At 50.9% G+C, this 25,610-nt stretch overlaps 1 protein-coding gene across 2 annotated transcripts in view; it reads right to left on the reverse strand.

The window, feature by feature from the left end:
- Positions 1 to 25,610, reverse strand: part of TMEM241 (transmembrane protein 241) — a 219,107-nt gene that overhangs the window by 15,173 nt on the left and 178,324 nt on the right. Inside the window, exon 14 of one of the 2 annotated variants that reach the window (XM_069731200.1) lies at positions 1,085 to 1,149. The exons of the other annotated variant lie outside the window; for it this stretch is intronic. Within the exon in view, the coding sequence (XP_069587301.1) occupies positions 1,085 to 1,149 (65 nt within the window). The remainder of the gene's footprint in view (positions 1 to 1,084; positions 1,150 to 25,610) is intronic. 2 annotated transcript variants of the gene reach the window in all.

The raw sequence follows: 25,610 nt of genomic DNA on the forward strand, positions 1-25,610 counted from the left end.
TGGGCCAACAGCACCCAAATCTATGGGACCTCTGCTCAGCAATGCAGACCTCGGAGAGCAGGAGACTTGTTCAGATCTGCAGATGCATGTAGCACTCTGGATGTCATGTTTTGGTGGAGAATACGTACATGCAGCTCATGGCGCTGGAGAGCTTAAGCTCATCAGTGGTGGAAATAATTGCTCTGTGCCTCCTGTGTCCACTGCCTACATTCAGGAAGCAAAGGCATAGGCCGCCATTGTAAGAGTAAATCAACACCGGGTATAATGGGGCACCCAACAATCATCCGCATAATTCAGGAAGATGATGAGATTTCACAAATCTCCCCAAAACATGGTGGACGTTTCCTGTGCATAAACTGTCCTGCAGTCCTAACCCATCTGCAAATTGCATTGAAATGCAGATACTGTATGTTACAGAAGCACTGCAGAAAATTCACATACAATTCTCCATGTATGCCAAAAGCCCAAGACTGGGTTCACACGTTGTGAAACCGTGGTAAAAAAAAAACAAGACACAAGAATACTAATCAAAGTAATTTCCCCAGAATTCTGGTGTACATTGGTTTGAAAAGAAGCAACAATTTTGTGCAACTATGAGTTATCCAAAGATGATACGACTTTTGATTCTCCCATTTTTGACAAGATGAATGGAACAGTGGTGTAAAGCCATAACACGTCTAATTCATGATGACCTGTGGCGTTCCCTAAACCAGAAACCATGGACTGGAGTAAGACTTCTGATGTGGCGCATGCCAGCTTTCAGGACCAAAAAAAAAATGCGGATTTGCTACAATTTTCTGCAGTTTTACCACAGTTTCTCAAGGTGTGAATATGCGGTAGTTATTAGGTTCTTTCGATATGGTTGAAAACTCGTTTGCCATGGATTCGGCACAAAATCTAGATTTTACACTAAAGCTTTACAAAGAGTGAAATCCACAGGAAGAAGTGACAAGCTTTTACAGAGTCAAACTCTCCGACAAATCGTCTACAAAGTCTGGAGGTTCCTCTCCTTTGTCCAAACTGAAATCTGACATTCTTTTTCTTGAAACTACTGTAAAATGTAGAGCAAATATAGTTTCCTTACCATAGAGCCAAAGGAACATTCACAATCATGTCAAAAAGAAACAGTGATAAAACCGCGGTCAGAACCTAAAACAAAGAACAGAAAAAAGCTCAATGACCAAAAACATATACATTTGCATTTTTGCAGTTATCGAGAACATTTAGTTTAAACTTCGAAATTACTGGTTTTAAAGGGAGTGACTGATATCCCTGTATGTGCCCATGAACAGGAAAGGCCATCCATAACCAACAGGGAGGTTTGTGACTCATCATCCCAGAATAAGCAGACATAACCTACATGTTCAACCCATGTTTTTTCACAGATAGAACACGTATCCATCTATGTAGCTGTTCACATTTCCTTTTTTTTTGGCGTCAGATTGGTCAGCAAATGGAAAAAAAAATGTAGACTTCAAGCTTGAGAACTTTGTAATTTTTTTTTTCATACAAGAACATCACTGATGGCAAAAACTGAGACTGACCAAACAAATGATGAAAATCGGAATGTTTGATGAGCGTCAGGACATAGTTTTTAAAAGTAAAACAAATTAAAATGTTAATAGTTTTGGCAATTACTTATTTTACGCTAATGTATAGAACTTGGGGGAATTATCTTTTTACGTAAAATGCACACATTTTTGGCTTAAAATTATTATTTTCTGCCTAGGATTAATTACACATTTTTAAAAATTGGGCTTCCACAACTTCAATGTACATAGCTTGCTGAATGAGTATATATGATATAGTCTGTGCTAAACTTCTCAACCTTTCACACTTTATTGTCTCAGTTTTATTCTCATCGGGATTTAAAAATATTAAAACAAGAATTGTATCGTCTGAATGTATCTTCTCAAACGTGATTAAAGCAAGTGACTAGCTCAATAATTACAATCATATCTTAACAATATTGTAGACATTCGGTGTGATCTTAGACATAAGCTCTGATAAAAGAGAACAAAAATAATAATAAGCTTTATTTTTATATAGCGCTAACATATTCCGCAGCGCTTTACAGTTTGCACACATCATCATCGCTGTCCCCGATGGGGCTCACAATCTAAATTCCCTATCAGTATGTCTTTGGAATGTGGGAGGAAACCGGAGTGCCCAGAGGAAACCCACGCAAACACGGAGAGAACATGCATCATTATTTATACGACATAAAAATGTCACACTCCATTGTGGGTCCTGTACATTGTGAAGAAATGAGAACATGCTATTTTTTCATCTTAAAATACAAGAAGGAAGAAGAATGAAACGTCAGCATGGCTGGCCAGAGAGGAACAGATTGTTCTCCTGTGTCCTTGCATGACTTCCTGACCGATGCCAATTTACAAAAAGGGATCACAGGTTGAGGCCAGGAGAAAATCATGTGCCTACTTGTTTAGAAAACACAATTAGAAAGGTTGGCAATCTAAATGCAGGGGGAGTGATTTGGCCTCTTTTCTTTGGCAACTTTCCTCATTTAGAATTGTTCAGATGTTTCCACTAAAATATTTGCACAATGGTTCCTTGAACCGTTTAGGGAGGCTCTAGAAAAAACACCATTTTTTTTTTTAATTATTTTTCTTCAGGAGATTCAATATTTTTGCTTGTTAGTAGGCATTCTTATCAAGAAGCTCTCTAATGTCATTGTCTTCCAAAGCTTTATACAACTAACAGCTACATGGTGCAAGTACAATTACCCATGTCTGGGGCCCTTGTACAAAAATACCTAGGAGCAATTATGGAGAAGGAAATGACATGTAATAAATATGACTTGGTAAAAGTAATTACTATTATTAATACAAGCGCACACAATTCAAGAATGCCATATAACAGTGCCAACCGGTTTACAGTATATTCAGTTGAAACCCGAAGTTCACATACACTGTATAAAGAGACATGTACATGTTTTTCTCAATATCGGACATGAAATCAAAATAAACCTTTCCTGCTTTCAGCCAATTAAGATTACCGTAATGATTAATATTTGCCAAATGCCGGAATGAGAGAATGTTTTAACCCCTTAAGGACCAGGGGTACTTTCGTTTGTGCGTTTCCATTTTTCGCTCCCTTTCTTTTAACGGCCATAACTTTTTTATTTTCCCATCAATATGGCCATATGAGGGATTGCTTTTTGCGGGACAAGTTGTACTTTTGAATGGCACCATTGATTGTACCATATTATGTACTGGAAAACAAGAAAAAAATCCAAATGCGGTGAAATTGCAAAAAAAGTGCAATTCCACAATTGTTTTTTGGATTTTTTTTTTTTTTTTTTTTTTTTTTTTTTACACCAAGTTCCCAAATGCTAAAACTGACCTGCCATCATGATTCTCCAGGTCATTAAGAGTTCACAGACAACATGTCTAGGTTCCTTTTTATTTAAGTGGTGAAAAAACTGCCAGGCTTTTTATTTAAAAAAAAAAACAAAAAAAAAAAAACAATTTTTTTTTCGCTACGCCGTTTACAGATTGAATTAATTTCTTTTTATATTGATAGATTGGGCGATTCTGAAAGCGGCGATACCAAATATGTGTATTTTTTTTCTTATTATTGTTTTATTTTGAATGGGGCGAAGTGAGGGTGATTTGAACTTTATTTAAGCATGCCAAAAGTGAAAAAAAAAGTTTTAAAAAATAGTCTCTATGGGACACTAGAAGCTGCCATAACCCGATCGGCTCTGCTACATGCAGGCGATGATCAGATCGCCTGCATGTAGCAGAATACCTCAGTTGCTATGAGCGCTAACCACTGGGTGGCGCTCATAGCTGTCCGGCTATGACAACCACAGGGATCTCCTGCTGACCCCGGGTTGTCATGCCAACCCATTGTCGACCGGCGGTCATGTGAAACAGGCGCCAATGGGAGGAGGTAATGACGCGCTTCCTGCTTGTGCATGTTAAATTCCGCTGTCAAAGTTTGACAGCAGCATTTAACATGTTAACAGCCGTGGGTAAGTCACGATCACATCAGCTGTCATGCGCCGGAAAAGGTGCAGGCTCATCGCCGAAGCTGCACCAACCGTTGGGAGGCGTCCAATGACGGACTCTGTCATTGAACGCTAAGGAGTTAAGGCATTTTTATTACTTATTGCAAGTCAAAAATGAATATAAATTTCATTAGTATTTGGTACCATTGCCCTTAACCTGAATGACTTGGGACAAACCTTTGGGATCCTTCCACAAGTTTCTCACAATAGTTGGTCAGAATTTTGGCCCATTCCTCCAGACAAAACTGGTGTAACTGATCCAGGTTTGTAGGTCGCCTTGACCTGACTTTCCAGCTTTGCTTATAAATTTTCAATAGGATTGAGATCAGGACTTTGTGATGGCCACTCCAAAACACTGACTTTGTTATCTTTCAGCCACTTTGTTGCCCTTCAGCCACTTTGTTACCATTTTGGCAGTATCCTTCGGGTCATTGTCCAATTGGAAGACCCATTTCCGTCCAAGCTTTAACTTCCTGGCTGATATCTTGAGATGTTTTTCAGTATTGCCACAATCTTTTCCCATGATGCCATCTTTTTTTTGTGAAGTGCACCAGTCTCTCCTGCAGCAAAAACAACCCTACAACATGATGCTGCCACCTCTGTGTTTCACAGTTGGGATAGTGTTCTTAGGCTTCCAAGCTTCCCCCTTTTCCCTCCAAACGTAACGATGGTCATTATGCCCAAAAAGTTACATTTTAGTTTAGTCAGACCACAGGACAGGTCTCCAAAAATTAAAGTCTTTGTTCCTGCGTGCATTTGCAAACATTAATCTGGCTTTTTTTTATGTTTTTTTGGAGTAATGACTTCTTCCTGGCAGAGTGGCCTTTCAGCCCATGTTGATACAGTACTCGTTTCACTGTAGATATTGACACAATCTTACCAGCTTCCGTCATCATCTTCACAAGGTATTTTGCTTTTGTCCCTGGGTTGATATGTAAAAGTCTGACCAAAGCACGTTCATCTCTGGGACACAGAACTTGTCTCCTTCCTGATCTGTATGATGGCTGGACATTCCCATCTTGTTTGTATTTGCTTATAATTGTTTATACAGATGAACGAGGCACCTTCAGGTATCTTAAAATTGTACCCAAGGAGGAGACCGATTTCTCTTCCTGATGTCTTGTCTGATTTCTTGAGACTTTCCCATGATGCTACACAAAGAAGCAGTGTGTTTCAGGTGTGCATTAAAATACATCTACAGGTGTGTCTCTAACTCAGATGTTGCAAAAAAAACCAGAAGCTTCCAAAACACATGACATCATCATACGGGGCAGTCCAGAATGGTTTAAAGGCATAGTAATCTTAGTGTATGTAAACTTTTGACTTTGCAGCAAGTAATAAAAACACCTTAAAACATTAGCTCTCACATTATTCTGGCAGTTGGCAAATATTTAATCATGGTAATCCTAATTGACCTAAAACGGGAAAGGTTTATTTTGAGTTTATGTCCGATACTGAGAAAAAACATGCACGTGTGTCTTTTTATATAGTGTATGTAAACTTCTGGTTTCAACTGTATACAGTCATGGCCAAAAGTTTTGAGAATGACACCAAAATTATATTTTCACATGATCTGCTGCCCTCTGGTTTTTATTAGTGTTTGCCTGATGTTTATATCACATACAGAAATATAATTGCAATCATATTATGAGTACCAATAGGTTATATTGACAGTTAGAATGAGTTAATGCAGCAAGTCAATATTTGCAGTGTTGACCCTTCTTCAAGACCTCTGCAATTCTCCCTGGCATGCTCTCAATCAACTTCTGGACCAAATCCTGACTGATAGCAGTCCATTCTTGCATAAATCAATGCTTGCATTTTGCCAGAATTTGTTGGTTTTTGTTTGTCCACCCGTCTCTTGATGATTGACCACTAGTGTTGAGCATTCCGATACCGCAAGTATCGGGTATCGGCCGATATTTGCAGTATCGGAATTCCGATACTGAATTCCGATACTTCCCGCGTATCGGATACCGGAATCGGAAGTTCCCAGAATTCAAATTGAACGCAGCAGCCAATGAGGAATGAATGAAAGTGTGGGCACATCCTGTTTAGCATGGTGGGCATGTAAGTACTGGCAAGGCTGGGATTGGCTGCTGAAATGATGTCACTCTGCACTATAAAAAAGCGCTGCCGCCATTTTGCGCTCACTCTGCTGTGATTTCAGTTAGGGACAGGACGCTGTGTTCTAACTGAGGGCCAGTCGAGCTAGCTAATTGCTTTATTTTCCTTTCCAAAGGCTAATTTAGCAAAACGCTGTGTGTTCGTCACTGTTCACCTTGCTCTTGCCTTGCAGCGCTGTTTTAACAGCGTTCTGCAAGGTCTCTGTGTGTGTGTGTGTGTGTGCAGCTCACTCTGTAGTCTGTGTGCAGCCATATACCCGGTTGTATTCAGCTCAGGGGGGGTTCACACTGCCTCACACAGTTGTTCTTTTTTGCTCTTAGTGCAGCCTGCTGCACATTTTTTCTCAAATTTCCTATTAGTGTTTTTCCACCAGTCTCCAGCTCTATTGTGGAAAAACACTACATAGGATAACCTAGAGGGGGGTTTTTGGGCCTTGCAGCGCCGTTTACGGCTGTCTGCACGGTCTCCGTGTGAGCCCAGCTCGCCCTGTAGTCTGTGTGCAGCCATAGCCGGTTGGATTCAGCTCAGGGTTCGTTACTGGCTCATACCTTGAGAAAAATTTTCCTTTTTTTCAAATAGTGCAGCCTGTTTAAAATTTGAAAAAAAAAAAAATTCCTATTAGTGTCTTTCCACCAGTCTCCAGCTCAATTGTGGAAAAACACTACATAGGATAACCTAGAGGTTTTTTTGGGGGCCTTGCAGCGCCGTTTACGGCTGTCTGCACGGTCTCTGTGTGAGCGCAGCTCGCCCTGTAGTCTGTGTGCAGCCATAGCCGGTTGGATTCAGCTCAGGGTGCGTTACTGCCTCATACCTTGAAAAACAATTTCCTTTTTTTCAAATAGTGCAGCCAGTTTAAAATTTGAAAAAAAAAATTCCTATTAGTGTCTTTCCACTTGTATCCAGCTAAATAGTGGAAAAACACTATATAGGATAACCTAGAGGAGGGTTTCTTGGCCTTGCAGCGCCGTTTACGGCTGTCTGCACGGTCTCCGTGTGATTTAAACTAGCTCTGTAGCCCGATCTGCACCAAAAAAAAGGTTAAGTTCACCAAACACAACTTACACTTGTGTAGGCCACATTTGAAAAATAATAAAGTTTAGTCCACAATTTACAACATTAGTGTTTCTTACACCTGTTAGGAGGAGCATTACAGGAATAAGCACACTAAGGCCTTAGTACTTTTCTGCTTATCTTTATCTGTCAACCAAGATGAAGAGGGCAGGGAGTAAGGCACGTGGGCGCGGAGCAGGGAGAGGAGCAGGGAGAGGACGTGGTGATTCTGTGCCTGCTGCGGGCGCCGGTGACTCGTCGTCACTCAGTTTCAGCAGGGAACAGTCCTTCATGCGCAGCTTTGTCGGAGAGCGCCGTGCACCGCTGCTGCGTGAAGACCAAATTGAAGCCGTTGTCGGGTGGATGGCAGCTAACGCCTCGGCATCGACTTCAGTTAGTGCCACATCCTCTCAGGCACAGAGCACTGGAGAGCAGCCATCTGTCTCTTCACCACCTGCCAAATTGGCCAGGCAGTCAGAGAGCCCAGGACAGGAGCCGTCTCTACTTCTGTTCTCTGAATCTCTTGGCTTGGAAACAGGGGGCCAGCCAAGCAGCATTGGAGAAATGGAAGAAGAGGCAGTGTGCAGTGATGCCCAACACCTTTTTCTCTCTGACTCTGAAGAGGCAGGTGGGCCAGTGCCTCCGGTGACCACAGCGCAGTACGCATCTGATGATGAAACTCAGGTGCCGCTTTCTCGTGCGTACTGTGCTGCTGAGACTACCCAGGAGGAGCAGTTGGTGGCAGAGGGTAGTGGAGATGATGAGGTCCTTGACCCATCGTGGCGTGAGGAACAGGAAGGTGGTGGGAGCAGCTCAGAGGAAGAGCTTCCTCTTACGGGCCAAAGAGGGAGAGGGAGGGGGAAGACTGCGGAGCCTGTAGCCTCCACTTTGGCACCCGTTAGGAGCCTGTCTCTTTCCAAAGCCAAAAAGGGCGCTCCCAAGACTTGCAGTGCCTGGTCCTTTTTTGACACAGTTGCAGATGACATTTGTTTTGTCAAATGCAAGCTGTGTCATCATAAAGTAAAAAGAGGGAAAAATGTCAGCAACCTCAATACCACAAATATGTGGAAACATGTGCGGACCAGGCACGCGGTGGAGTTACAGAAACACACTGAAGATGTAGGCCAACCAACAGCGGCAGCTACCACCTCTTCAGCTCGTGTTGCCTCTTCCTCCAGCTCACGCACAGCTGGTTTGGCTTCCTCCCAGAGACCTTGTGTAATTCCACCCACAGCACCACCTTCCCAGTCATCCTCACACTCCCAGTCTACTCTACAGCCATCGGTAGTACAGGCATGGGAGAAAAGGCGGGCATTCTCGGCCAACCACCCCCGAGCACAGGCTCTGAATGCAGGCATTGCCAAACTGTTGTCCCTGGAAATGCTCTCGTTCAGGCTGGTGGAGACTGACAGCTTCCGTGACTTGATGGCATTGGCAGTCCCACAGTACAAGGTGCCCAGCCGCTTTTACTTCAGCAGGCAGGCTGTCCCTGCCCTGCACAGGCATGTTGAGGCAAACATAAAACATGCGCTACTGAACGCCGTCAGTAGCAAGGTCCACCTCACCACCGATGCGTGGACCAGTCAGCATGGACAGGGGCGATATGTTTCCCTCACTGCCCATTGGGTTAATGTTGTTGAGCCAGGTACAGATCGTGCGAGTGGCGCAGGACGTGTCCTGCCCACTCCAAGGATTGCAGGAATCCAGTCTGTACGCATCGACTCCTCCTCTTACACCAGTTCCTCTGATTCCTCTCTGCAGGATCCGTCACAGTCCACCCCCACATGGACCCGTGAACGTTTACCTATGACCGACATGAGCACAGCCGTGGCCAAACGTCAGCAGGCCGTCTTGAAACTAGTTTCATTGGGGCATCGAAGCCACACAGCGCAGGAGCTCTGGAATGCCATAAAGCAGGAGAGCGATGTGTGGTTACTGCCAGCGAATCTCCAGCCAGGCATGGTAGTGTGTGACAATGGCCGAAATCTGGTGGCAGCTTTGGCCCTTGGCAACCTCACTCACATCCCATGTCTGGCACATGTGCTCAATTTGGTTGTGCAGAGTTTTCTGAGGGACTATCCGGATCTTGATGCCCTGCTGCACAAGGTCCGCCTAGAGTGTGCTCACTTGCGGCGTTCCAGCTTGGCCAGATCCCGCATTGCTGCTCTGCAGCGCCGATTCCGCCTTCCGGAACACCGCATCATATGTGACCTACCTACCCGGTGGAATTCCACGTTACATATGTTGGAGCGGTTGTGTGAGCAGCAGCAAGCAGTTATGGAGTACCAGCTGCATCAGGCGCAAAGAAGTCGCAGTCAGCGCCGATCAGACTTCACAACCACAGAGTGGGCCACTATGAAGGACGTCTGCCAGGTTTTGCGTCCTTTTGATTATTCCACGCGGATGGCAAGTGCAGATGATGCACTAGTCAGCATGACTGTCCCCCTTATCTGCCTGCTTCAGCAAACTTTGCAAGGGTTAAGGGATGATGTGGTGGAAGAGGTGGAGGATGAGGAGTCACCTTTTCCATCAGCTTCTGGAGAGTCAGCGCCACGTGGTTCCTCACAAAGGGGTACGCAGGGGCCAATTTGTGAGGAGGATGAGGAGGAGTCAATGGAGGAGGAAGAGCTCCGTCCAGAGGAGGGAGCGACACAATTGTCCAGTGGTCAGTGTGTACAGCGAGGGTGGGGTGATGACGAGCGGGCAGAGATCATGTCTCAAGCAGGGGACAGCGTTTCTGGGCCGGTTGGCACTCTGCAGCACATGGTGGATTTCATGCTGCAGTGCCTGAGAAACGACCGCCGCATCGACCACATTCTCAACATGCCTGATTATTGGGTGTTCACCCTCCTCGATCCTCGCTACCGGGACAACGTCCAAAACCTCATCCCTGCGTTGACCCGGGAGCGTAAATTGCGGGAGTACCACGACACACTGGTGAATTCCATCATCTTCTCCTGTCCAACTGAGAGGAGTGCTGCTAGTGCTTTACAAAGCAGCTCAGTGCGTCGAGGCAGTGGGGGAGGCTCTGCCCAAAGAGGGAGCAGAAGCAGTGCCTCTGCCCAAGGCAAGCCCAGTATGGCACAACTCTGGCACACTTTTGTGTGCCCGCCCCAAATGTCTACACCATCACCGGCGGCTCCAGTCAGCAGGAGGCAACGGTTCCGTCAGATGGTGACAGACTACATGGCTTGCCCTCTTACTGTACTCCCAGACGGCTCTTCCCCGTTCAAGTTTTGGGTCTCTAAGCTGGATACATGGCCAGAGCTAAGCCAGTATGCATTGGAGGTGCTGGCTTGCCCTGCGGCTAGTGTCTTATCGGAACGTGTCTTTAGTGCCGCAGGTGGTGTACTAACAGACCGTCGCATGCGACTATCCTCCGATAACGTTGACCGGCTTACTTTCCTGAAAATGAACCAGGCCTGGATCTCGCAGGAATTTGCCACTCCTCTGCCTGATTAAGTAATTGGGTGTCATCCAGGTCTCCTGCTGTGTTCATCTTTCTACCACCTGAACTGCTATTCCTGGGCTCCAACACCGCCAGTTGCGGCTCAGAAGTGCAGGCTGCACAGTAAAAATATACGACCCAGTGTTATTGGGTTTCAGTAACGTCAGCTGATCCCCAGCTGTGTAGCCGGCAATGTGTCCTGCGACCGCCACGCTGGCACAACAACCTAAATGTAAGGGAACCTCTCCCCCCCCCCCCCCCCCGTCGTTTGTTACTGAAAGAGCCATCTTGTGCAGCAGTAATGCTGCGCAAGGAAAAGGTAGCTCTTTTTTTTTAGCTCTTTGCACACGCAGAACTTAACACTTATAAAATGTGTTCACTGATACCGTTATACCGTCCCGGAGCTGGGACTTTCCTTCGTAATGTGACGCAGCACAGCCGTCATTCCTACCCCCTTGGTGCCATGCGCTGCCTCCTCAGCGTTGTTTTAAGCTGTCACGGAGCCTGCGCTGTTCTGTTATCCCTTGGGCATGCCCTATTTGCGCTGCCTGTCTTCTGACATAATTTGGTGTCAGGCTGGCTGCGCCTGTGCGGCCGTGGTGCCCGAGATCCCGCCTCGCAGTGTCTTCTGATTGAGTCACACTGCGGGCCTGGGATCCATGGGCATGCGCAGTGCATATCTTCCCCTCGGGCTCTCGCTCATTTCCCTCCGCCTTCTTTAGACTGTGCGCCGTCAGCTGATCCCTAGCATGCCACGGCCGTGACACCGCACAGTCTGAAGAAGAGGGAAGGAGGGGAGTGAGAGTCGAGGTTATGCACTGTGCATGCCCATGGTTCCAAGGCCCGCAGTGGGATTACGTTAGATGAGACTGCGAGGTGGGATCTGGAGCAGCGTGGACGCACAGGCACTGACAGCCTGACACCAAATTATGTCAGAAGACAGGCAGCGCTAATTGGGCATGGCCAAGGGCTAACAGAACAGCGGAGGCTCCGTGGCAGCTTAAAACAACGCTGAGGAGGCAGCGCACGGCATCAAGGGGATAGGAATGACAGCTGTGCTGTGTCCCATTACGAAGGAAATTCGCACCTCCGGAACGGTTTAACGGTATAAAGGGACACATTTTTAGTGTTTACTTCGGTGTTTGCAAGGAGCATAATTAAAAGAGCAACCTTTTCCTTTTGCATCCTTAGTGCTGCACAACATGGCTCTTTCAGCTACAAACGTCTTGGGGGGGGGGGTTAAAGGTTTCCTTTCAACTTGCTCCAATCAGGCTTCGGCCTACACTCTGTTCCTCTGCTCCTCCTGCTGTCCCTGGGCTCTAACACCGCCAGTTGGTGCCTGGAAGTGCTGTGTGCACAGTCAACAGTCGCTCCTCTGTTATTGGGGTTCAGTAACGTCAGCTGATCCCCAGCTGTGTGTGCGGCAATACCTCCAATCTGCTCCTCCTGCTGTCCCTGGGCTCTAACACCGCCAGTTGGTGCCTGGAAGTGCTGTGTGCACAGTCAACAGTCGCTCCTCTGTTATTGGGGTTCAGTAACGTCAGCTGATCCCCAGCTGTGTGTGCGGCAATACCTCCAATCTGCTCCTCCTGCTGTCCCTGGGCTCTAACACCGCCAGTTGGTGCCTGGAAGTGCTGTGTGCACAGTCAACAGTCGCTCCTCTGTTATTGGGGTTCAGTAACGTCAGCTGATCCCCAGCTGTGTGTGCGGCAATACCTCCAATCTGCTCCTCCTGCTGTCCCTGGGCTCTAACACCGCCAGTTGGTGCCTGGAAGTGCTGTGTGCACAGTCAACAGTCGCTCCTCTGTTATTGGGGTTCAGTAACGTCAGCTGATCCCCAGCTGTGTATCCGGCAACGTGTCATGCGACCGCCACGCTGGCACAACTAAAATGTAAGGGGACCTGTCCCCCCCCCCCCTAGGCGTTTGTTACTGAAAGAGCCACCATGTGCAGCACTAATACTGCACAAGGGAAAGGTCGCTCTTGAAATTATGCTCCTTGCAAACGCTGAACTACACACTCATGTAATGTGTCCCCTCACACCGTCCAACCGTCCCGGAGGTGGGACTTTCCTTTGTAATGTGACGCAGCACAGCCGTCATTGCTACCCCCTTGGCACCGTGCGCTGCCTCCTTAGCGTTGTTTGATTCCGTCATGGACCCTGCGCTGTTATGTTATCCCTTGGCCATGCACAGTTTGCGCTGCCCGTCCTCTGACATCATTTGTTGTCGTCCTGGCTGCGCCTGTGCGTCCACGCTGCCCGAAATCACACCTCGCAGTGTCGTCTAATGTGATCCCACAGTGGGCCTGGTATCCATGGCCATGCGCAGTGCATATACTAGCCTCTCACTCCCCTTCTTCACGCTTCTTCAGACTAGGCGGCGTCAGCTGATCCCTAATAGCATGCCACGGCCGTGACGCCGCACAGTCTGAAGAAGCAGGAAGGAGGTGAGTGAGAGGCGATGATATGCACTGCGCATGCCCATGGATCCCTGGCCCGCAGTGGGACTACATTAGATGACACTGCAAGGTTGGATCTCGGGCAGCTTGGACGCACAGGCACTGCCAGCCTGACACCTACATGATGTCAGAAGACGGGCACCGCTAACTGTGCATGGCCAAGGGATAACATTACAGTGCGGGCTCCGTGACAGAACCAAACAACGTTGAGGAGGTGGTGCCCGGCACCAAGGGGGTTGGAATGACGGCTGTGCTGTGTCACATTACAAAGGAAAGTCCCACTTCCGGGATGGTTTGACGGTGTGAGGGGACACATTATATGAGTGTGTACTTCAGCGTTTGCAAGGAGCATAATTTTCGGAGCCACCATTTTCCATGTGCAGTATTACTGCTGTACAAGATGGCTCTTTCAGCAACAAATGCCTGGGGGGGGGGGTTAAAGGTTCCCTTTCAACTTGCTCCACTGCAGGCTTCGGCCTACACTCTGCTCCTCTTTGATTCCCTGGGTTTCAACACTGTCAGTTGCCACCTGGAAGTGTTGTCTACACAGAAAAAAACACTAGGTGATGTGTCAGTGGGGTTCAGCACCGCCAGCTGTTCCCCTGCTGTGTAGTCGGCAACGTGTCCAGCACAAGCCACGCTGGCACAACAGAACAAAAGCTGCCACCAGTGCAGGCTTCGGCCTACACTCTGCTCCTCTCCTCCTCCTGCTGACCCTGGGCTCAAACACCGCTAGTTTTTGCCCGGAAGTGCTAGCTGCACAGAGAAAAACACCAGCCAATGTGTTAGTGGGGTTCAGCAACGCCAGCTGTTCCCCTGCTGTGTAGCCGGCAACGTGACCTGCAAACACCATGCAGGCACAGGAACTGAAATTAAAAGGGAACCTGGCCCCACCCCCCCAGGTGTTTCTATGTATAACAGCCACCTAGTACAGCAGTACTGCTGCATTTGTACAAGGTGGCTGACTTTTTCTCCTTGCCCACGTGGAACTCAACACGTACAAAATGTGTCTCATTGAGACCATTCCACTGTCCCTGAGGTGTGACTTTCCTTTGTAATGATACGCAGCACCCCCCTTGGTAGCGTTTCCCGTCTTTTGTCATCATGGTTAGCTGGCTGCGCCTGTGCATCCGCCCTGCTAGAAACAACGCCCCTCGTTGTCATATTTATTTTGTCAGCGAGGGTGTGGTTTATGGGCACGAGCAGTGCATATGTTCGCCTGTCTTAACTCATCTCCTTCCGCCTTCTTCAGACTGTGCGGCCTCCTGGCCGTGGTAGGCGATAAGGGATCAGCTGAGGCCGCCCAGTCTGGAGCAGGTGTAAGGACATGTGTGAGCGGCAAACCTATTTACTGCACAAGGCCACGAATCCCAGCCACGCAGTGTGATTTTTTGAAAACACACTGTGGGTCTGGGATTCATGTCCATCGCTAACCGCAACGGCCGACATGAAATGAGGTCAGAAGACAGGAAGCGCTCACAGCGCATGGCCAAGGGATCACAATAGCGCAGACTCCTGTACAGCAAATAACAACGCTCAGGAATCTGCGCCCAGTACCTAGGTGCAAATTTTGACACCTGTGCTGCGTCTCGTTAAAAAGACAAGTCACGCCTCCACAACTGTTTGACAGTATAATGGGCTAAATAGTGTACGTGTTTTAGTCAGCGTGTGCAAGGAGCAAAACAAATAGAGCAACCTTTTACTTGTGCAGCATTAATGCTGCACAAGGTGTGGCTCTTGTACCTTGCAACACCTGAGGGGGGGGTTAAAGGTAACCTTTGAAATTGGTTCAACTAGGCTTCGGCCTACACTCTGCTCCTCTACTCCTCCTGCTGACCCTGGGCTCAAACACCGCTAGTTTTTGCCCGGAAATGCTAGCTGCACAGAGAAAAACACCAGCCAATGTGTTAGTGGGGTTCAGCACCGCCAGCTGTTCCCCTGCTGTGTAGTCGGCAACGTGTCCAGCACAAGCCACGCTGGCACAACAGAACAAAAGCTGCCACCAGTGCAGGCTTCGGCCTACACTTTGCTCCTCTCCTCCTCCTGCTGACCCTGGGCTCAAACAACGCCAGTTTCTGCCCGGACATGCTAGCTGCACAGAGAAAAACACCAGCCAATGTGTTAGTGGGGTTCAGCACCGCCTGCTGTTCCCCCGCTGTGTAGCCGGCATCGTGTCCAGCACAAGCCACGCTGGCACAACCGACCAAAAGCTGCCACCAGTGCAGGCTTCGGCCTACACTTTGCTCCTCTCCTCCTCCTCCTGCTGACCCTGGGCTCTAACACCGCTAGTTTTTGCCCGGACATGCAATCTGCACAGAGAAAAACACCAGTCAATGTGTCAGTGGGGTTCAGCAACGCCAGCTGTTCCCCTGCTGTGTAGCTTGCAACGTGACCTGCAAACGCCACGCAGGCACATGAACTGAAATTGAAGGGAGCCTGCCCCCCACCCACAGGTGTTTCTATGTATATCAGCCACCTTGTACAGCAGTACTGCTGCATTTGTACGAGGTGGCTGACTTTTTCTCCTTGCCCACGTGGAACTCAACACGTACAAAATGTGTCTCATTAGAGACCATTACAATGTCCCTGAGGTGTGACTTTCCTTTGTAATGACACGCAGCACCACCCTTGTTAGCGCTGCCCGTCTTTTGACATCATTGGTTAGCTGGCTGCGCCTGTGCATCTCCCCTGCTCGAAACAACGGCCCTCGGTGTCTTATTTTTTTGGACAGCGAGGGTGTGATTGATGGGCATGTGCAGTGCATATGTTTGCCTGTGTTCACTCATCTCCTTCCGCCTTCTTCAGACTGGGTGTCCTCATGGCCGCGGCAGGCGATAAGGGATCAGATGAGGCCGCCCAGTCTGAAGCAGGTGTAAGGACATGTGTGAGCGGCAAACATATTTAGTGCACCAGGGCACAAATCCCAGCACCGCAGTGTGATTTTTTAAAAACACACTGTGGGTCTGGGATTCATGTCCATCGCTAACCGCAACGGCCGACATGAAATGAGGTCAGAAGACAGGAAGCGCTCACAGCGCATGGCCAAGGGATCACAATAGCGCAGACTCCTGTACAGCAAATAACAACGCTCAGGAATCTGCGCCCAGTACCTAGGTGCAAATTTTGACACCTGTGCTGCGTCTCGTTAAAAAGACAAGTCACGCCTCCACAACTGTTTGACAGTATAATGGGCTAAATAGTGTACGTGTTTAATTCAGCGTGTGCAAGGAGCAAAATTAAATAGAGCAACCTTTGACTTGTGCATCATTAATGCTGTTCAAGGTGTGGCTCTTGTACCTTGCAACACCTGAGGGGGGGGTTAAAGGTAACCTTTGAAATTGGTTCAACTAGGCTTCGGCCTACACTCTGCTCCTCTACTCCTCCTGCTGACCCTGGGCTCAAACACCGCTATTTTTTGCCCGGAAATGCTAGCTGCACAGAGAAAAACACCAGCCAATGTGTTAGTGGGGTTCAGCACCGCCAGCTGTTCCCCTGCTGTGTAGTCGGCAACGTGTCCAGCACAAGCCACGCTGGCACAACAGAACAAAAGCTGCCACCAGTGCAGGCTTCGGCCTACACTTTGCTCCTCTCCTCCTCCTGCTGACCCTGGGCTCAAACAACGCCAGTTTCTGCCCGGACATGCTAGCTGCACAGAGAAAAACACCAGCCAATGTGTTAGTGGGGTTCAGCACCGCCTGCTGTTCCCCCGCTGTGTAGCCGGCATCGTGTCCAGCACAAGCCACGCTGGCACAACCGACCAAAAGCTGCCACCAGTGCAGGCTTCGGCCTACACTTTGCTCCTCTCCTCCTCCTCCTGCTGACCCTGGGCTCTAACACCGCTAGTTTTTGCCCGGACATGCAATCTGCACAGAGAAAAACACCAGTCAATGTGTCAGTGGGGTTCAGCAACGCCAGCTGTTCCCCTGCTGTGTAGCTTGCAACGTGACCTGCAAACGCCACGCAGGCACATGAACTGAAATTGAAGGGAGCCTGCCCCCCACCCACAGGTGTTTCTATGTATATCAGCCACCTTGTACAGCAGTACTGCTGCATTTGTACGAGGTGGCTGACTTTTTCTCCTTGCCCACGTGGAACTCAACACGTACAAAATGTGTCTCATTAGAGACCATTACAATGTCCCTGAGGTGTGACTTTCCTTTGTAATGACACGCAGCACCACCCTTGTTAGCGCTGCCCGTCTTTTGACATCATTGGTTAGCTGGCTGCGCCTGTGCATCTCCCCTGCTCGAAACAACGGCCCTCGGTGTCTTATTTTTTTGGACAGCGAGGGTGTGATTGATGGGCATGTGCAGTGCATATGTTTGCCTGTGTTCACTCATCTCCTTCCGCCTTCTTCAGACTGGGTGTCCTCATGGCCGCGGCAGGCGATAAGGGATCAGATGAGGCCGCCCAGTCTGAAGCAGGTGTAAGGACATGTGTGAGCGGCAAACATATTTAGTGCACCAGGGCACAAATCCCAGCACCGCAGTGTGATTTTTTAAAAACACACTGTGGGTCTGGGATTCATGTCCATCGCTAACCGCAATGGCCGACATGAAATGAGGTCAGAAGACAGGAAGCGCTCACAGCGCATGGCCAAGGGATCACAATAGCGCAGACTCCTGTACAGCAAATAACAACGCTCAGGAATCTGCGCCCAGTACCTAGGTGCAAATTTTGACACCTGTGCTGCGTCTCGTTAAAAAGACAAGTCACGCCTCCACAACTGTTTGACAGTATAATGGGCTAAATAGTGTACGTGTTTAATTCAGCGTGTGCAAGGAGCAAAATTAAATAGAGCAACCTTTGACTTGTGCATCATTAATGCTGTTCAAGGTGTGGCTCTTGTACCTTGCAACACCTGAGGGGGGGGGTTAAAGGTAACCTTTGAAATTGGTTCAACTAGGCTTCGGCCTACACTCTGCTCCTCTACTCCTCCTGCTGACCCTGGGCTCAAACACCGCTATTTTTTGCCCGGAAATGCTAGCTGCACAGAGAAAAACACCAGCCAATGTGTTAGTGGGGTTCAGCACCGCCAGCTGTTCCCCTGCTGTGTAGTCGGCAACGTGTCCAGCACAAGCCACGCTGGCACAACAGAACAAAAGCTGCCACCAGTGCAGGCTTCGGCCTACACTTTGCTCCTCTCCTCCTCCTCCTGCTGACCCTGGGCTCTAACACCGCTAGTTTTTGCCCGGACATGCAATCTGCACAGAGAAAAACACCAGTCAATGTGTCAGTGGGGTTCAGCAACGCCAGCTGTTCCCCTGCTGTGTAGCTTGCAACGTGACCTGCAAACGCCACGCAGGCACATGAACTGAAATTGAAGGGAGCCTGCCCCCCACCCCCCCAGGTGTTTCTATGTATAACAGCCACCTTGTACAGCAGTACTGCTGCATTTGTACAAGGTGGCTGACTTTTTCTCCTTGCACACGTGGAACTCAACAAGTACAAAATGTGTCTCATTACAGACCATTACAATGTCCCTGAGGTGTGACTTTCCTTTTTAATGACACGCAGCACCCCCATTGTTCGCGCTGCCCGTCTCCTGACATCATTGGTTGGCTGGCTGTGCCTGTGCGTCCCCCCTGCCCGACACAACGCCCCCCGTTGTCTCATATATTTTGACTGCGAGGGTGTGATTGATGGGCACGAGCAGTGCATATGTTCCCCTGTTTTCACTCCCCTCCTTCCGCCTTCTTCTGACTGTGCGGCCTCATGGCCGCGGCATGCGATAAGGGATCAGCTGAGGCCGCCCAGTCTGAAGCAGGTGTAAGGACATGTGTGAGCGGCGAACATATTTACTGCACAAGGCCACGAATCCCAGCACCGCAGTGTGACTTTAGGAAAAGCCACTGTGGGTCTGGGATTTATGGCCATCGTTAACCGCACCGGCCAACATGAAATGAGGTCATGAGACGGCCTGCACTAACAGGGTATTGCCAAGGGATAACACAAGAGCGCAGTTTCCTGTACTGCAAATAACAACGGTAAGGAATCTGCGCACAGCACCTAGGTGTAAATTTGTACACCTGTGCTGCGTCTCCTTAAAAAGACTAGTAGTCACGCCTCCACTACTGTTTGACAGTATAATGGGCTAAATAGTGTACGTGTTTAATTCAGCGTGTGCAAGGAGCAAAATTAAATAGAGCAACCTTTGACTTGTGCATCAATAATGCTGTTCAAGGTGTGGCTCTTGTACCTTGCAACACCTGAGGGGGGGGTTAAAGGTAACCTTTGAAATTGGTTCAACTAGGCTTTGGCCAACACTCTGCTCCTCTACTCCTCCTGCTGACCCTGGGCTCAAACACCGCTAGTTTTTGCCCGGAAATGCTAGCTGCACAGAGAAAAACACCAGCCAATGTGTTAGTGGGGTTCAGCACCGCCAGCTGTTCCCCTGCTGTGCAGCTTGCAACGTGACCTGCAAACGCCACGCAGGCACATGAACTGAAATTGAAGGGAGCCTGGCCACCACCCCCAGGTGTTTCTATGTATAACAGCCACCTTGTACAGCAGTACTGCTGCATTTGTACAAGGTGGCTGACGTTTTCTCCTTGCCCACGTGGAACTCAACACGTACAAAATGCGTCTCTTTGAGACCATTCCACTGTCCCTGAGGTGTGACTTTCCTTTCTAATGATACGCAGCACCCCCCTTGGTAGCGCTTCCCGTCTTCTGACATCATTGGTTGGCTACTTGCGCCTGTTCGTCCGCCCTGCCTGAATAAAATGCTCCTCGTTGTCTTAATTATTTTGACTGCGAGGGTGTGATTGATGGGCACGAGCAGTGCATATCTTCGCCTGTCTTAACTCATCTCCTTCCGCCTTCTTCAGACTGTGCAGCCTCATGGCCGCGGCATGCGAGAAGGGATCAGCAGAGGCCGCCCAGTCTGAAGCAGGTGTAAGGACGTGTGTGAGCGGCCAAAATATTTACTGCTCAAGGCCACGAATCCCAGCACCGCAGTGTGGCTTTATGAAAAGACACTGTGGGTCTGGGATTTATGGCCATCGTTAACCGCACCGGCCAACATGAAATGAGGTCATAAGATGGGCAGCGCTAACAGGGCATTGCCAAGGGATAACACAAGAGCGCAGACTCCTGTACAGCAAATAACAACGCTCAGGAAGCTGCGCCAAGCACCAAGGCGTTATTTTGGACACCTGTGCTGCGTCTCATCAAAAAACCAAGTCACGCATCCACTACAGTTTGACTGTAGAATGGGGTAAATTGTGTATGTCTTTCATTCAGCGTGTGCAAGTAGACAAATTAATAGAGCAACCTTTCACTTGTGCAGCATTAATACTGCACAAGGTGTGTCTCTTGTACTTTGTAACACCTGAGGGGGGGGTTAAAGGTTTCCTTTGAAATTGGTTCAACTAGGCTTCGGCCTACACTCTGCTCCTCTCCTCCTCCTCCTGCTTCAACACGGGCTCTAACATCGCAAGTTTTTGCCCGCAAGTGCTAGCTGCACAGATAAAAACACACGCCATTGTGTTAGTGGGGTTCAGCAACGCCAGCTGTTCCCCCAGTGTGTAGCCGGCAAAGTGTCCTGCAAACGCAACGCAGACACAAAGCTGCCTCCAGTGCAGGCTTCGGCCTACACTCATCTCCCCCTGCTTACCCTTTGCTCCAACACCGCTAGTTGGGGCTCTAGGAAGACAATCTTTAATAGGCAAGGCAACGCATCCGGGTTCCAGCACCGCCAGCTGGTTCTCGGCAGTGTTCTTGTCACAGGTACTCCCTCGTGCCAAGCCTGGTTTCAGCACCGTCAGCTGTTTCCGGGTTGTGTCAACTTCACTGAGACGCCTATGCTTGCCCCGTCGTGGGGCGGTCGAGTTAGCCAACTCCAGGGTGCCTCCAGTTTAGGAGCTTCCTATGTGGGCTGCGTGAACTGGTAGTCAAGGCTGGTTCTGTAGTGCCAGTAGGCCCAGCTCCCCCTGTAGGACTGTTGGGGTTCGGTAACTGCGGCTGCCTCGCGGCCTAGCTGTTCTCTCCTCTCCTGTGGGCCTTCGGGTCCACCACCTGGTTCCAGCACCGTCAGCTGGTTCCGGGCCGAGCCTTTGGCTTAGGTGCCTCCTCCTGGGTATCCGAGTTCCGCCAACGCCAGGCGGTCCTTGGTAGTGCTTTTAAGCGCGGGCACCTACAGCTTAGTAACCGGGTTCCAGCACCGTCAGCTGGTCCTCGGTCGTGCCATTGGCTCTTGCACACTGGGGCAACGCATCCGGGTTCCAGCACCGCCAGCTGGTTCTCGGCAGTGTTCTTGTCACAGGTACTCCCTCGTGCCAAGCCTGGTTTCAGCACCGTCAGCTGTTTCCGGGTTGTGTCAACTTCACTGAGACGCCTATGCTTGCCCCGTCGTGGGGCGGTCGAGTTAGCCAACTCCAGGGTGCCTCCAGTTTAGGAGCTTCCTATGTGGGCTGCGTGAACTGGTAGTCAAGGCTGGTTCTGTAGTGCCAGTAGGCCCAGCTCCCCCTGTAGGACTGTTGGGGTTCGGTAACTGCGGCTGCCTCGCGGCCTAGCTGTTCTCTCCTCTCCTGTGGGCCTTGGGGTCCACCACCTGGTTCCAGCACCGTCAGCTGGTTCCGGGCCGAGCCTTTGGCTTAGGTGCCTCCTCCTGGGTATCCGAGTTCCGCCAACGCCAGGCGGTCCTTGGTAGTGCTTTTAAGCGCGGGCACCTACAGCTTAGTAACCGGGTTCCAGCACCGTCAGCTGGTCCTCGGTCGTGCCATTGGCTCTTGCACACTGGGGCAACGCATCCGGGTTCCAGCACCGCCAGCTGGTTCTCGGCAGTGTTCTTGTCACAGGTACTCCCTCGTGCCAAGCCTGGTTTCAGCACCGTCAGCTGTTTCCGGGTTGTGTCAACTTCACTGAGACGCCTATGCTTGCCCCGTCGTGGGGCGGTCGAGTTAGCCAACTCCAGGGTGCCTCCAGTTTAGGAGCTTCCTATGTGGGCTGCGTGAACTGGTAGTCAAGGCTGGTTCTGTAGTGCCAGTAGGCCCAGCTCCCCCTGTAGGACTGTTGGGGTTCGGTAACTGCGGCTGCCTCGCGGCCTAGCTGTTCTCTCCTCTCCTGTGGGCCTTCGGGTCCACCACCTGGTTCCAGCACCGTCAGCTGGTTCCGGGCCGAGCCTTTGGCTTAGGTGCCTCCTCCTGGGTATCCGAGTTCCGCCAACGCCAGGCGGTCCTTGGTAGTGCTTTTAAGCGCGGGCACCTACAGCTTAGTAACCGGGTTCCAGCACCGTCAGCTGGTCCTCGGTCGTGCCATTGGCTCTTGCACACTGGGGCAACGCATCCGGGTTCCAGCACCGCCAGCTGGTTCTCGGCAGTGTTCTTGTCACAGGTACTCCCTCGTGCCAAGCCTGGTTTCAGCACCGTCAGCTGTTTCCGGGTTGTGTCAACTTCACTGAGACGCCTATGCTTGCCCCGTCGTGGGGCGGTCGAGTTAGCCAACTCCAGGGTGCCTCCAGTTTAGGAGCTTCCTATGTGGGCTGCGTGAACTGGTAGTCAAGGCTGGTTCTGTAGTGCCAGTAGGCCCAGCTCCCCCTGTAGGACTGTTGGGGTTCGGTAACTGCGGCTGCCTCGCGGCCTAGCTGTTCTCTCCTCTCCTGTGGGCCTTGGGGTCCACCACCTGGTTCCAGCACCGTCAGCTGGTTCCGGGCCGAGCCTTTGGCTTAGGTGCCTCCTCCTGGGTATCCGAGTTCCGCCAACGCCAGGCGGTCCTTGGTAGTGCTTTTAAGCGCGGGCACCTACAGCTTAGTAACCGGGTTCCAGCACCGTCAGCTGGTCCTCGGTCGTGCCATTGGCTCTTGCACACTGGGGCAACGCATCCGGGTTCCAGCACCGCCAGCTGGTTCTCGGCAGTGTTCTTGTCACAGGTACTCCCTCGTGCCAAGCCTGGTTTCAGCACCGTCAGCTGTTTCCGGGTTGTGTCAACTTCACTGAGACGCCTATGCTTGCCCCGTCGTGGGGCGGTCGAGTTAGCCAACTCCAGGGTGCCTCCAGTTTAGGAGCTTCCTATGTGGGCTGCGTGAACTGGTAGTCAAGGCTGGTTCTGTAGTGCCAGTAGGCCCAGCTCCCCCTGTAGGACTGTTGGGGTTCGGTAACTGCGGCTGCCTCGCGGCCTAGCTGTTCTCTCCTCTCCTGTGGGCCTTCGGGTCCACCACCTGGTTCCAGCACCGTCAGCTGGTTCCGGGCCGAGCCTTTGGCTAAGGTGCCTCCTCCTGGGTATCCGAGTTCCGCCAACGCCAGGCGGTCCTTGGTAGTGCTTTTAAGCGCGGGCACCTACAGCTTAGTAACCGGGTTCCAGCACCGTCAGCTGGTCCTCGGTCGTGCCATTGGCTCTTGCACACTGGGGCAACGCATCCGGGTTCCAGCACCGCCAGCTGGTTCTCGGCAGTGTTCTTGTCACAGGTACTCCCTCGTGCCAAGCCTGGTTTCAGCACCGTCAGCTGTTTCCGGGTTGTGTCAACTTCACTGAGACGCCTATGCTTGCCCCGTCGTGGGGCGGTCGAGTTAGCCAACTCCAGGGTGCCTCCAGTTTAGGAGCTTCCTATGTGGGCTGCGTGAACTGGTAGTCAAGGCTGGTTCTGTAGTGCCAGTAGGCCCAGCTCCCCCTGTAGGACTGTTGGGGTTCGGTAACTGCGGCTGCCTCGCGGCCTAGCTGTTCTCTCCTCTCCTGTGGGCCTTGGGGTCCACCACCTGGTTCCAGCACCGTCAGCTGGTTCCGGGCCGAGCCTTTGGCTTAGGTGCCTCCTCCTGGGTATCCGAGTTCCGCCAACGCCAGGCGGTCCTTGGTAGTGCTTTTAAGCGCGGGCACCTACAGCTTAGTAACCGGGTTCCAGCACCGTCAGCTGGTCCTCGGTCGTGCCATTGGCTCTTGCACACTGGGGCAACGCATCCGGGTTCCAGCACCGCCAGCTGGTTCTCGGCAGTGTTCTTGTCACAGGTACTCCCTCGTGCCAAGCCTGGTTTCAGCACCGTCAGCTGTTTCCGGGTTGTGTCAACTTCACTGAGACGCCTATGCTTGCCCCGTCGTGGGGCGGTCGAGTTAGCCAACTCCAGGGTGCCTCCAGTTTAGGAGCTTCCTATGTGGGCTGCGTGAACTGGTAGTCAAGGCTGGTTCTGTAGTGCCAGTAGGCCCAGCTCCCCCTGTAGGACTGTTGGGGTTCGGTAACTGCGGCTGCCTCGCGGCCTAGCTGTTCTCTCCTCTCCTGTGGGCCTTGGGGTCCACCACCTGGTTCCAGCACCGTCAGCTGGTTCCGGGCCGAGCCTTTGGCTTAGGTGCCTCCTCCTGGGTATCCGAGTTCCGCCAACGCCAGGCGGTCCTTGGTAGTGCTTTTAAGCGCGGGCACCTACAGCTTAGTAACCGGGTTCCAGCACCGTCAGCTGGTCCTCGGTCGTGCCATTGGCTCTTGCACACTGGGGCAACGCATCCGGGTTCCAGCACCGCCAGCTGGTTCTCGGCAGTGTTCTTGTCACAGGTACTCCCTCGTGCCAAGCCTGGTTTCAGCACCGTCAGCTGTTTCCGGGTTGTGTCAACTTCACTGAGACGCCTATGCTTGCCCCGTCGTGGGGCGGTCGAGTTAGCCAACTCCAGGGTGCCTCCAGTTTAGGAGCTTCCTATGTGGGCTGCGTGAACTGGTAGTCAAGGCTGGTTCTGTAGTGCCAGTAGGCCCAGCTCCCCCTGTAGGACTGTTGGGGTTCGGTAACTGCGGCTGCCTCGCGGCCTAGCTGTTCTCTCCTCTCCTGTGGGCCTTCGGGTCCACCACCTGGTTCCAGCACCGTCAGCTGGTTCCGGGCCGAGCCTTTGGCTTAGGTGCCTCCTCCTGGGTATCCGAGTTCCGCCAACGCCAGGCGGTCCTTGGTAGTGCTTTTAAGCGCGGGCACCTACAGCTTAGTAACCGGGTTCCAGCACCGTCAGCTGGTCCTCGGTCGTGCCATTGGCTCTTGCACACTGGGGCAACGCATCCGGGTTCCAGCACCGCCAGCTGGTTCTCGGCAGTGTTCTTGTCACAGGTACTCCCTCGTGCCAAGCCTGGTTTCAGCACCGTCAGCTGTTTCCGGGTTGTGTCAACTTCACTGAGACGCCTATGCTTGCCCCGTCGTGGGGCGGTCGAGTTAGCCAACTCCAGGGTGCCTCCAGTTTAGGAGCTTCCTATGTGGGCTGCGTGAACTGGTAGTCAAGGCTGGTTCTGTAGTGCCAGTAGGCCCAGCTCCCCCTGTAGGACTGTTGGGGTTCGGTAACTGCGGCTGCCTCGCGGCCTAGCTGTTCTCTCCTCTCCTGTGGGCCTTGGGGTCCACCACCTGGTTCCAGCACCGTCAGCTGGTTCTCGGCAGTGTCTTTTGCTCTTGTACCTTCTGCTCCCCATCCTGGTTCCAGTACCGTCAGCTGGTTCCGGGCAGAGCCTTTGGCTTAGGTGCCTCCTTCTGGGTATCCAAGTTCCACCAATGTCAGGTGGTCCTTGGTAGTGCTTTCAGGCACGGGTACCTCCTG

The sequence above is a fragment of the Ranitomeya imitator genome, chromosome 6 (assembly GCF_032444005.1).
Source record: "Ranitomeya imitator isolate aRanImi1 chromosome 6, aRanImi1.pri, whole genome shotgun sequence".
Taxonomy (NCBI): Eukaryota; Metazoa; Chordata; class Amphibia; order Anura; family Dendrobatidae; genus Ranitomeya; species Ranitomeya imitator.